The sequence below is a fragment of the Hippopotamus amphibius genome, chromosome 6 (assembly GCF_030028045.1).
Source record: "Hippopotamus amphibius kiboko isolate mHipAmp2 chromosome 6, mHipAmp2.hap2, whole genome shotgun sequence".
Classification (NCBI taxonomy): Eukaryota; Metazoa; Chordata; class Mammalia; order Artiodactyla; family Hippopotamidae; genus Hippopotamus; species Hippopotamus amphibius.
In genome coordinates, this window is record NC_080191.1 from 58,022,916 (window position 1) to 58,035,253 (window position 12,338).

General features: G+C 42.8%; 2 protein-coding genes across 2 annotated transcripts in view; one reads left to right on the top strand and one right to left on the bottom strand.

Moving 5' to 3' along the window:
• Window positions 1–10,787, top strand: part of TIAM2 (TIAM Rac1 associated GEF 2) — a 215,426-nt gene extending 204,639 nt beyond the window's left edge. The window contains exons 22-29 of the mRNA XM_057739331.1: window positions 1,968–2,147; window positions 3,842–3,960; window positions 5,009–5,117; window positions 5,718–5,776; window positions 6,343–6,448; window positions 7,395–7,482; window positions 7,860–8,014; window positions 9,677–10,787. Of these exons, the coding sequence (XP_057595314.1) occupies window positions 1,968–2,147; window positions 3,842–3,960; window positions 5,009–5,117; window positions 5,718–5,776; window positions 6,343–6,448; window positions 7,395–7,482; window positions 7,860–8,014; window positions 9,677–10,272 (1,412 nt within the window). The 3' untranslated portion in view covers window positions 10,273–10,787. The remainder of the gene's footprint in view (window positions 1–1,967; window positions 2,148–3,841; window positions 3,961–5,008; window positions 5,118–5,717; window positions 5,777–6,342; window positions 6,449–7,394; window positions 7,483–7,859; window positions 8,015–9,676) is intronic.
• TFB1M (transcription factor B1, mitochondrial) overlaps window positions 10,788–12,338 on the bottom strand; it is a 63,960-nt gene continuing 62,409 nt past the window's right edge. The window contains 2 exon segments of the mRNA XM_057739338.1: window positions 10,788–10,965; window positions 10,967–11,152. Coding sequence (XP_057595321.1) covers window positions 10,920–10,965; window positions 10,967–11,152 — 232 coding nt within the window. The 3' untranslated portion in view covers window positions 10,788–10,919.

Sequence of the window (12,338 nt, forward strand, 5' to 3'; positions counted from 1 at the left end):
AAATTCAAGTTAACTTGTGTATAAGCCAGAATGACTTCCCCAGACCTCAAGATGTGAACATGTCTTTTATTATACCCTCAGCCAGGAATGCTTTCAGGAGGTCATGTTATTACCAAAGGCTCCTTTCAGTCATCATACACCTCTTTAGGTATGAGACCAGAATTCTCAAATTTGTCTCTCTCAGAAGATGTTTTTCTATCCCATTCTTTGGAATTCTCACTTCTGGTGGCAGAAGTGAGAGGAGACCTTTAAGCTCAAGGTCATGAGCAGCAGTAATTCAGTCTACATGGAGAACATCAAACAAATACAGGTCCCCAGGGTTTGCTCCCGTTCTGCATGGGTCCTACACTGGAAGGTGTCCTATGAAAATATGTGTAATCCTGTTTAAGGCCATCTGAACTGTGTCCAGGAATGGTCACCAGGCTACCTGCAGTCTCTCAAGTGTACTCGGAAATAGGACCTGAACCTACTGAAGCTTGAAATGTTGTGATATAAACCCCTGGGATAAAAACATGGCTTCCCCAGGACGTGACTGCCTTCTTCAGAGTCAAGGTTGGCCTCGTGTAGTTCACTCGCACTGTGATCTGCCACCTCTCATGAAGCCACTGAATCAGGGCTGCCTTCTGTGATGATGGCAAGTGTTTGAGGGCTCCTGTATTGAAACTGTTTTAGTTGTGTGCACAGGGCAGTAGCCGCCAAGCTACGTTCCAAGCCCCTTCTCTCCTTCATCAAATCTCCACAGTGGCATTGCCATAAAGAATCTGGAGTTTGCCCTTATGTGTTTCTTTTTCGGAACCGGGGAACGGCCTCTCTGTCCTCTCGTAGAGGGTGTGCAGGTTTCATCCAGACACAGACAGTGTTTAGCCAGGTCCACTGATGCAGTTCTGCCATTTGGTTTAAATTTAGAACGTCACAGTATCCTAGAATAGGCTCGAGTTGAAAAGTGAAGTCTTGGAGTGCTTCAGGTCAATAAGACCTGGCCCAATCTGTCTTCTCTAATTCTTTAAACCAGGAAGACCTAGTTTCCTCCCAGGAACACCTTCTTGTTGACATTATAGTAAATTAAAAAATACCTCTAGTTTGCTCAGTTCCTTCTTTGCCACAAACATGAAGGATCATTGCACCACCCACTTTTTTTGGTAGCCACATTCAAAATGGTACTGCATCTCCTACAAGTTGTATTGGCTTTTGTACAAAACCCCAAATAAAGATTTGTCTTCATTCAGAATGGCTGGTCAACGAGTACCAGCACGTGGAATCCAAAACAACAGCTGGGATGTCCACTGGCACTCTCAAAACCAAATGCACTTGGGCTCACTTGTGTAGCTTCGTGACATGTAACAGAGGTGGTTTTCACTGCCCGGGGGGTCTGAACCTGGTAGAAGGTTTAAACTGCTCGGAGCTGTGGAGATGAAGGATGCTGTGTGCCTGTCAACTTATTTTCAAAGGGAAAAAAAATCTTGCTTTACAAATAGCCCTTCAGTGTATAGAATAAGTAACAATTTGTGCTAGGTCAGTGGAAAAAAATAGTGGTTTGTTTTACTCTATGAATCTTTTGGGGGGTATGGTGTAGGGTTTGGATAACACTGTTTTGTGGCTTTATGACTGGTTTGAGACTCACTTTTTCGGCCACTGTATCAGTCTCTCATGGGTCTGCGTGTAAACGTGCCTTTGAAGTCAGACACTCCTGCGTTGGGACTCAAGGTTCCTCTTTCGTGTGTGGTTGGGACTCTTCCGCAAGCCTCATAAGCTCCCTTTGCTTGTGGGATTCATCATAGAGCGGTGAGGCTGAATCTGCATTGACAGCAGGTGCTTGACCCCCTGGAGGATTTGGATTTTTCTTGAAGGATGTCATTAGGAGGACGGTAGAAGTGGGTCATCTGTAATTCCATTACAACCTTAATGAAGTAGAATTTAATTCATCCTGCTGTGCTCTCCTAAGGGTCTTTTAATCCACCCGCTTGTAGCTAAAACCGACAAAGCCTTCAAGGCTTTTCTGGACGCCCGGAACCCGACCAAGCAGCACTCTTCCACGCTGGAGTCTTACCTCATCAAGCCGGTTCAGAGGGTGCTCAAATACCCGCTGCTGCTCAAGGAGCTCGTGTCCCTGACGGACCACGAAAGCGAAGAGCACTATCACCTGACAGGTGAGGAGTGAGGGGGCCCGGCTGGTGATGTGACGGCTGCCCCCGACCCCACCCCAGGCCTGCGAGCTCCCCTCTTCCCCTGCTGCGTTTCACGTTCTGGAACATTTCTCAGTACTGTGAGTGCTACCCTGAGATATTTCAGTATGTGACAATAACTCGATATTGACAGTGTGGCCCTCCCTACAGATGGGCAAGAGAGTTTGGCAAAAATGATCTCACTGGAATAGCCTCTGGAGGGATGATTCCATTTTCATTTTTCAAAGAAGGTAATTGAAGCTCAGTGAGTTGAAATAAGTTACTTCAGGTCACGTGGTTCACAAACAGTGCTGACAGGACCAAAAACCGAGCCTGTTTTCCTACAACTTTGTCAGGTTCTGGGTTGTTGGCTGCCCAGGAGCTGCTGATCACATCTGTTGCGTGAGGCTCCACCTGGTGGAGAGCTCTGAGCAGAGCCTGAGGCCGAAACCAAACCCCCAGGACAGGTGACGATTTACAGCTGACGCGGAGGTGCCTTCTTTTGTAACCTCAGAAATTATTGGCCTAAGATACAAATTTGTCAGATACACAAAGCCCCTCACTTTGATAGTGAGTAGAGTATCCCTTAAAGAGATGCTGTTTGGATCTGGAGAGAAAGAGCGATTTGTTCTCCACGTGTCAAAACTAGGAGGTCAGTTACTCTACATGTAATAAAGCACATGGAGAGGGAAACAAACGTATTGATAAATATGAGTATTACTGAATAGCAAACACCAAGAATGGTATAAATGAAACTAGCTGTTTTTCTGTGACAAGCATACTTTTGTATCATAAGTAATAAGGATACATTTTTTTTTGCATGAAAGTTAAAGCTTATATCAATACATAAATGATATAAATTATGATTAGCATTCAAATACTGTGTGAATAGTTCACTTTGCATTGAGATGATCTTTAAAAGGGGTCTGTTAAAAAATTGCCTTCCAAAAGGCCCTCCAAACTGAGTTAAAATACCGAATCAGAAGAACAAAGTATGAAAGCTAGTGAATTTAGAGGTAACTTGAAATTTTGCTTTTTGCCTTTGATGAAATCGTTTTGTCCCTCCCATGCGCATGCATAGATGCAAACAATTGCTTTGGCAGTTGGGCATTTACAGAAGCATCTGTAAGTTCTTGTTAAATTGTTGTCGATCCTTATCCTGGTAAGTGGTCCAAGAGGAGAGGCAAAGTTCAAGGGCAGGTATCCTGTGGCCAGTCGGCGTCGGGTATGAATTCTGGCTCCGCTCCTTATGTCTGTCTTTGGAAGTCTGACAAAACGCTGAACCCTTCTGCCCCTGAGTTTTCTCATCTATAAAATGGGATTGATAACAGGTCCTACAGTCATCATTCTTGTGGGGATTAAATGAGATGCTTCACATAAATCACCTAATAGAACATGCCAAATAGTGCTCAATAAATGCTAGCTGTTATTATTAGTGATACTTTTTACTTATACTCTGCCTCATTTCAAAGCGAGTCTGAGGTGAAAGATAACTCTACTGTTCTTCATTATAGTAACTAGATTACCAGGGGCTATTTGACCCATACCTCGATGCTGCTGCTCTCAGTAACATCTGGTCTTGAATTCTGGCTTGAATCTTGAGCTTTTTCATTATTGCTCTTGGGTAGGATTTCAAACAAACCAAAATTATTAAATAAATATGATTGTATATTTTGCAGAAGCACTAAAGGCAATGGAAAAAGTGGCAACCCACATCAATGAGATGCAGAAGATATATGAGGATTATGGGACGGTGTTTGACCAGCTGGTAGCAGAGCAGAGCGGAACAGAGAAGGAGGTCAGTAGGACTTCTGGATTCTGAGAGGCTGAATGCCTGTGAGCACTGGGTCTGGAGGTGAGCTCCAGACCAGGCCACCTTGTTAGGGCTTTCCTGCGGGAGAAAAGGCCTAAAATTTTCTTCTCGATCTTAATGCTTATAATAAGCCACACAATTTAGGTATAAGTGTAACAGGAAATTGATTACATTGGTTTAAAGATGTAATTGTATGTCCTGTTAACATTGTACAAAAAAAAGAAGAAATATCACTGAGCGCGTATCCCTACCTCTTCCTCCTTTCCCCTGGGGGGCATGAGGTTAAGATAGATCCCAGAGGCTAGAACATATGTGGAGAGCTGGGGCTGGTGGAGGTAGGATGGAGAAAGGCAGTGGGACTCAGCATGTGGAAAGATTTGAGGGCTTTTCCTTTTTATTTATTTATTTTTTTTCTTTTCTAACCTCAGATATTGGTGGCTACCTCCTTACTTATAAAAGTAGTTTAAGTGGAATCTGACAGTTTCTCTATTTTTCTTCTCTGGCTGGATTCCTAAATTTAGAATCTTGAGCTTTAAAAAGTCTACATATAAGAAGCAATATAATTTAAGTAGAAAAATGCAAGAACAGAAAACAGCTGGAGAGTAGTGTTTTTTATTACAGTCAGTTTCAATGTTGGTACCTCTTTTATTAACAGGCCTAGTGTAGTTTCAAGATTAGAGGTGGTGCGTGTACTAGGTCCTGGGCGAAATGTTAACAAAAGGCACTTGGGATGAACCTTGACACTGAGGTGCAAGGAGTGCCATCTCCCAGGTCAGGAGGCATGTCTCACCCATGTATAATGTGTTCATCAGAACCAAATGCCTTCACATTTATGTTGTTTCTCAGTTTGATGCTTAGCTCGTATTTTCAAAACCACCACTACTTAAGGCCCCATGTTTATAGGAACCATAAAAATCGAAGTGAACATACTTGCATTTTAGCAATGACCACGTGTGTGCGACCCTTCTCTCACACGAGACAGCCTCCCCCCGGAGTTTCCACATCTTCTTGATCTCCTGTTTTTGCCATTTAGGTCACAGAACTTTCAATGGGGGAACTTCTGATGCACTCAACAGTGTCCTGGTTGAATCCATTTCTGTCTCTAGGAAAAGCCAGAAAGGACCTTGAGCTCACAGTATTTGGTTAGTATTCCATTCAAAAGAATGTAAACTTGAAAGAGGATGGGAAGAATGAAGAACCTACTAAGCCTGGCTAATTCCTGCTTTCCAGAAGGACTTAGAATCATGCTCTCATGGCTTTGACTTAACACGGCCAGCTTCCAGCTCTTTAGAACGCTCGGCCTGCATGTTCTTCTCCCTTGGGCTGCTTGGCTCAGTGGATCGCACCACGTGTTGCAGGAACAGAGCTCCCGAGGCTATTTGGAAACCTGCTATCTTAGTATTGTGCTGCACTTCAAAATGTCAGTGCTCCCCGACATCCAGGAGTGCGGGTATAGACCGTGTATTCTCACTGAGACGAACGCCATGTCCTCAGCTTTCAATAAAACAAAACAGGAATTCAAAAAAACAAAATGCCAGGATCTCCTTTAGATAATAGCTTTTAAATTAGCAGGTACTTGTGCATAATTCAGATATGAACAGGAGGAAGTACCATTTATTCACTCGTGTCAGCATCGTGGGATCTTGAAGAGCTTTGTTCTATTAAAATATTCAGTTGTAGTTCAACCTTGGGAGAGTTTGTATCAAATAATGAAAGACTTTTCTTTCTTTTCCTTTCTTTAGTTTTTAAGAGAGCTGTCATATTGGTTTATAAAGAAAACTGCAAATTGAAAAAGAAATTGGTAAGACATGAATTAATTTTAATTAAAGCTACCTTTTCATGACTGTATTTTCCTTTTGTTGAACTGGGAAGCCTGCTAAGGACCAAGGCCTCGCTGACCGAGGTGACTTATTCCTGCAGTAACTAACGAATCAGATACTCAAGGTATTTCATATCCTCCCCACCAAAGACGTCTGTTTTAAAAGAAGATGTAGACAAACACCCATGCTGGGACCTACATAGAAAACCAGCTTTTCTGTCCCTAAAAATGGCCCATGTTTGCTCCATACACGTAAGAGTCAATGTAATTTTGGTTTCTTTTTAGGGATAACATGAGGTCATGGAAGCCTTGCTTGTCATTCTTGCTTAAAAACCTAGAACGTTCTGCTCCCCAAACCATGACACTGCCCTGTTCTCGGCCAGTGAGCTCCCTGAGAGCTGGGAGCACACCCGACCTGATTCCCTGCTGCACCCGGAGCCCACACAGCGGCAGGTCTGCACCAGGGAGAGCTCACAGCTTCTGCCGTGCACGCGCCCCGCGGGAGCGAGCTGGCTCTAACATGGTTCTTGGTGGCTTTCACTTTACAGCCCTCGAATTCCCGACCTGCTCACAGCTCTGCTGACCTGGACCCGTTTAAGTTTCGCTGGTTGATTCCCATATCCGCGCTTCAGGTCAGACTGGGGAATACAGCAGGTAATTGTTGTGTGTTGTACAAATGCCAGGAAAAAACATGTTAAGGGAATTTTTAAACTGTGGAATGAAAAAGTAGGAAAGAACCTGGGAATAATTTTTGGTATTTTATTTTATAGGCAAGGAAAATGAGGTCGAGAGATTGTTGTGTTCTTTCTTTACAGATTTTGGAGAAAGTCAATGCTAGTGGATGGCTTTTCTTTGCCAAATACCTCTTCTTGTTTCCTTATTTTCACTGTTGATGGTTTTCAGCATTTTTCTAATATCCTAATAGCTAATATTTCTAATTATCCTAATAATCTTAGGGATAATATCTATCTGTAAAGTTTGTGAAAGGAAAAAAGGTCCACAAATTTAAATGTTTACAAATTTTGATACACCATAAAATTCCTTAAGAAAGCAGTATTACAGGTGATGTAAATAAAGACAAAAATCTCCCACCATGGAAAATGTTCAAAAATCCTTCTAGAATAACCCTGTTTTGGTGAAGGAAAGGACCAACAGGCTGAGGCCCACAGTGATGTTCTGGGTCCCTGTTCAGTTTTTGTCAGAAGCGCTCCCATTTCCTGGACCATGACTGAATTTGGGGCTGGCCTCATTTACCACAAGCGCCTGAGCACATCCTACTGTTCCTTCCAAAGAATGGGGTTGAAAAATGGGATCCATTTAACCTCTTTCCCAGAGAGATGGAATCACGGGGTAGGGTGAAAGCACTAAAATGGATGGGAAATGTCACCAGGAAATATACAAAGTAACTAAAACATATTTAACTTTTCATAACTATTTGTGAAAGTCGCACAAAGAATGAGCCACTGGAGAAAATGCTGAGTCAGGATTGGGAATATTTAACTCTTCAAAAAGTAACTAAATCATGGGTTTTAAGCTTTGCGAGTGTCCTTTAGCACAGCATCGTTGGCAGAGTTGCAACCCCTTGTTTCTTTTTACACAGGGACGGAAAATAATTCCTTATGGGAGCTGATCCACACAAAGTCAGAAATAGAAGGACGGCCAGAAACCATCTTTCAGTTGTGCTGCAGGTATTACTGACTTCCAAAAATGAAAGCCAATGGGAATAAGATAGCATTATGTTCTCTTAAAAATGGGTGTATTTTTAGCGCCCTCCTGAATTTTGATGACTTCAGGATCACACCCACCCTCCAAACTGGCAACCGAGGCTCTAGTAGAATAAGACATTGATTAAATATACATCCAAATCTTAGTGCCTGAAGGAAGTTGAAGAACTATCAACTCTCACTCCTTGTGTAAATGACAGGAGACTGAAGCACACAGAGCCTGGGTGACTTGCTGTCAGTCTGTCCTGAGAGCAGTCATATGCCACTGGAGGACCAGGGGACACGGAATGGAAGCAGGGTGAGACAGCAGACAGTACTGATATTTCCTCTCTCCCCACCAGTGACAACGAAAGCAAAACCAACATCGTCAAGGTAATTCGATCTATCCTGAGGGAAAACTTCAGGCGTCACATAAAGTGTGAGTTACCTCTGGAGAAAACATGTAAGGATCGCCTGGTACCCCTTAAGAATCGCATTCCTGTCTCAGCCAAATTAGGTGAGAACTCTGCTAGCCTTGGGTTTATTCAGGAAAACATGACGAGCTTCTCTGCAAGGATATATGCTCTCAGAATAGAACAGCAAGTCATCACTTTGTAAATTATTAGCAGTAGCTTTGTAAATTCTAAACCAGACACTCAATACTTAGGGTGACGTGAGAAGGTAGTGGCAATTTTAGTTGCTTTTACGAAACCTAAACATGCCTCTCTCTCCCAGACCTCCTTTTATAAAACATAACCACCCCTAACCCCAAATCCCTCATCTTCCACCTGTTGACACAGTCTACACTTACTGTCTTCTGTCTTTTTTCCATTGAGACATACAGGAGTCAAGGGACTTAGTTCTGCTCACTGCCTCATTCCCAGTGCTCAGAACATGCAAGACCTCTAGGAGGTCAATACTTAGTGAATTAAAGTCAAGAAACCTAATATACTCATTCTTAGTAAGTCCACAGGTAAATATTCCAAATCATGCCATTCTTAGACTTTCTGCCTCTTTTTAAAATTTCAGCTTAAGTTTTTAGAACCTTCTTTCTCTGTTAACTGTTTTCTTAATATCATCGATCTAGTTTTTAGCCTTACAAAATGCATCTCTTTTTGGTCATTTTGACCTCCTCAAATTTCCCATATATTTTGTTTTTAGCTCCACTGGCAGAATAAGCTACAGGCATCAAAAATACGCTGCTGTCTGCAGAAACACAGCTGAGCTCCCTCTTTTCCCTTCAACCCAAGAGAAAGGAATTACACACACACACTTCAATATTCATATTAAATCTCAAAGTTGGCTAGAAATTCTAGCAGAAACAGTTCTCATGAGAGACAAAAAGCATTTTTCTACTTTTGACTGAGCAACAAGGGAAATAAACAGGTGAGAAGGTGGGCAGAGAAATATGGTATAATCTTAGTTCTCAAACTCCAAAGTACTTTAATGAAAGAAAGGAACCTAGATTTTATTAGCAACTTTTTTTTAAAAAATTTATTTATTTATTTTATTGGCTGTGTTGGGTCTTTTTTGCTGTGTGCGGGCTTTCTTTTTAGTTGCGGTGAACGGGGGCTACTCTTCATTGTGGGGCACGGGTTCCTCATTGCCGTGGCTTCTCTTGTTGCGGAGCACGGGCTCTAGGCGCGTGGGCTTCAGTAGTTGCAGCACATGGGCTCAATAGTTGTGGCTCACGGGCTCTAAAGCGCAGGCTCAATCGTTGTGGTGCAAGGGCTTAGTTGCTCCGCAGCATGTGGAATCTTCCCGGCACAGGGCTCGAACCCGTGTCCCCTGCATTGGCAGGTGGATTCTCAACCACTGTGCCACCTAGGAAGCCCTATATTAGCAACTTTTAAATTTATTCCTTAGCAAAATAAGAATCCTAGCTCTTATGATAGTTTATAGCTTATTGTCCTATGTCAGTAATTAAGCTCTGGTAATTGGTTATCTAAAAATGCCAAATTCCCCAACTTAACATTTCAAATAAACATAAATAAAAAATGTCCATATTTGCAGTATGTACATTTTTTTTTTTTTACCTAAGTCCCAGGATAGTCGGCAATTGAAATGAGGTGAAAAAATTTTAATTAAGATGTTAAATCTGATAGCCTACCAGGCAAAAATTACATATTATAGAATCGGTTCCTCTATCATAAGGGAAAATGTGCTTTTCTCATTGCAGCTTCATCCAGGTCCTTAAAAGTCCTTAAGAATTCCTCCAGCAGTGAGTGGCCTGGGGAGCCAGGCAAGGGCAGCTCGCTGGACTCGGACGAGGGCAGCCTGAGCAGTGGCACCCAGAGCAGTGGCTGCCCCCCGGCCGGGAGCAGGCAGAACGCCCAGAAACACCGCGACGCAGGCCTGGCCGACTTCTCCGACAGTCTCATCAAAGAGAGCGACATTTTGAGCGATGACGAGGACGACTACCACCAGACTCGGAAGCAGGGCAGCCCCACCAAAGACATCGAGATTCAGTTCCAGAGACTGAGGATCTCCGAGGACCCGGATGCTCAGCCGGCTGAACAGCCGCCGGGCAAGGACGGGCAGCCCAAGCTGGTCCGCGGGCACTTCTGCGCCATCAAACGAAAGGCCAACAGCACCAAGAGGGACCGGGGAACTCTGCTGAAGGCGCAGACGCGTCACCAGTCCCTGGACAGTCCATCAGGAAATGCCAACCTTGACCTCAGCTCTGTTCTCGGGCGAGAATTCAGCGTCCAGAGCTTGACGTCAGTTGTGAACGAGGAGTGTTTTTACGAAGCAGAGAGCCATGGGAAGGCATAGGACAGCTCAACCCAGATGTGGGTGAAGTTGCTGGATTCACTTGTAAACTGGTGGTAAAATGGAAATTGCAGAAAAACTATTCATTCTTGGGTTTTGTGCAGTATACATTTTCCCACAAATAGTTGTAAAGATTTAAGTTATTTTAATTTATTGTGGATCAGAAAACTAGATTAAACTGGTCAGGATTTGTAAATTACTTAGTTTATATCCCTTTTGAGCAGGTATCAAAATGACTAAGAATCCTTAAAATAAAACTGCATTCTAATTAATTTATGTGGAAAAAGGTGGGGAAGTTGTGATTAATAGCTTTTAAAAGGTCTTTTTTCCAATCCTCTGGGCATTTTCTTTGAGCTATTAGCTTTTGCTTTATTTAAAGCATATTTAAATTATTCTAATGTGGGTTAGGGGTACAATGTGCAGATATTTCATTTTTGTAAGGTTGTAATAGATGCTGTTTATACTACACATTGTCATATCTATGCAGTATATATATTAAAAGAAAGCTTGTAACTGTATCTTATTTGATGATATTTATTCTCTTTACCAAGCTGTAAAAGGGGAATAATCACATGTGGTGAGCACACATATGAGAAGTTCAACATTGTAAAAATCAGCATTCAGGAGGCTGCCAGCCCCTGAAGTAGCAGCTACAGTCTGTAACTCTCCTTGTCATCCCCCTTTTCCTGATTTTTGCTTGAGTTCTTCTCTGAAATTGTAAGCAAAGAGGTGTGGGTCTTCATCACACATTTTTCGGTATACATCACAGAGGCTCTTAAAATGTGACACAGAGAGCTGGATGGGTCGAAGAGTAGGGTCCACGTCTGCCAACTGTAACAGTTTCCCTGTGCTTTCTAACCGCTGAGCTTCAGGGAATAACATTCTGAAAGAGAAAAAAATCAATTTTTCCTTAAATTCTGCAAATCATGATGCTTTCCTTCTACCCTCATTTGAAACCAGAATGGTTCTGACAACTGACAACGTTAGGGAGTGGGAAAGGTGCCTCTGTAGAGTCCTGCGGGACCCCAAGCCAGGGGAGGAGGACTTTGCTTATACCACCAGGCAACAGGTATGCACAACCACTGAAGGCAGAGCTAATCTGACCTGCAAGGTATGTCCACGTGAGAAAAGAGCTTCTAAAAGCTAACCCAAAAGGTGTAAATTTTAAGGTAAATTTATCACATGCTTCGTTGCATTCTTAAATATGTTTGATGTGCCTCACATTTTAATATAAAAATTGCATATTATTTCTAGCGCAGTTCTGATTCCTAGAACTTGAACTTACCAGCCTTTGGAAATCTTCGTCCCAAAAGAATGACCTTTCTTTGAAAAGTCAGAAAACAGTTCATGTGAAAATAGAAATAGTTTCCTCTTTAAGATATTTGAAGCATCTTTAAAATTCAAAGTATAAATTTTAATTGTCATCTAACTAAATCAGATAATTGTTTTAAAAATGAATAGTGAAAGTGACTGAAATATTGCAAAGCTACACCTGGGTTTTATTTTCTTCTCTCAAGTCTCAGAGGCTCTACAGAGCTCATCTCAAACAGCTTGGAAGACGTCATGGCAGGAGGCGACTGACTCTGTCTTACAGGCTGATGGTCCTCTCAACCAGGAACTGTGTGTCCCTGCATTCTCAGGGTGAGTGGACTGAGATCTCTGAGTTCCGTTTCATGGCAAGCAGGGGTCCGATCATGAGTTCTAACTATGACCTGGGACTGATTTGTGGTGTGGTGGGACCGATGGACACCAAAAGGTCAAAGTGGGTCACAGCATTTGGCCCATATCAGCACAGGGGACTGTGGATGTGAAGTAAATGGGGCCCATCACTTAGCTGGGGATTGTCTTAGAAACACTCTGGGCTCAGGCCAATTCTAGAGTTTCTACAAGTAGGATGTACTTTCTGTAATTTTTTCCCTCTATGAGTTAGGGCTATCACGTACAACTCTATGGGTCACACCCTGTGTGAAATCCAGCTTGTGTTCCAGTTGCCAAGTAGTGCATCCTGGCAGGGTGTAGGGTGAGTGTGGGGGTGGGGGAGTGCAGGTACCAGAGGGGTGCCTTCATTC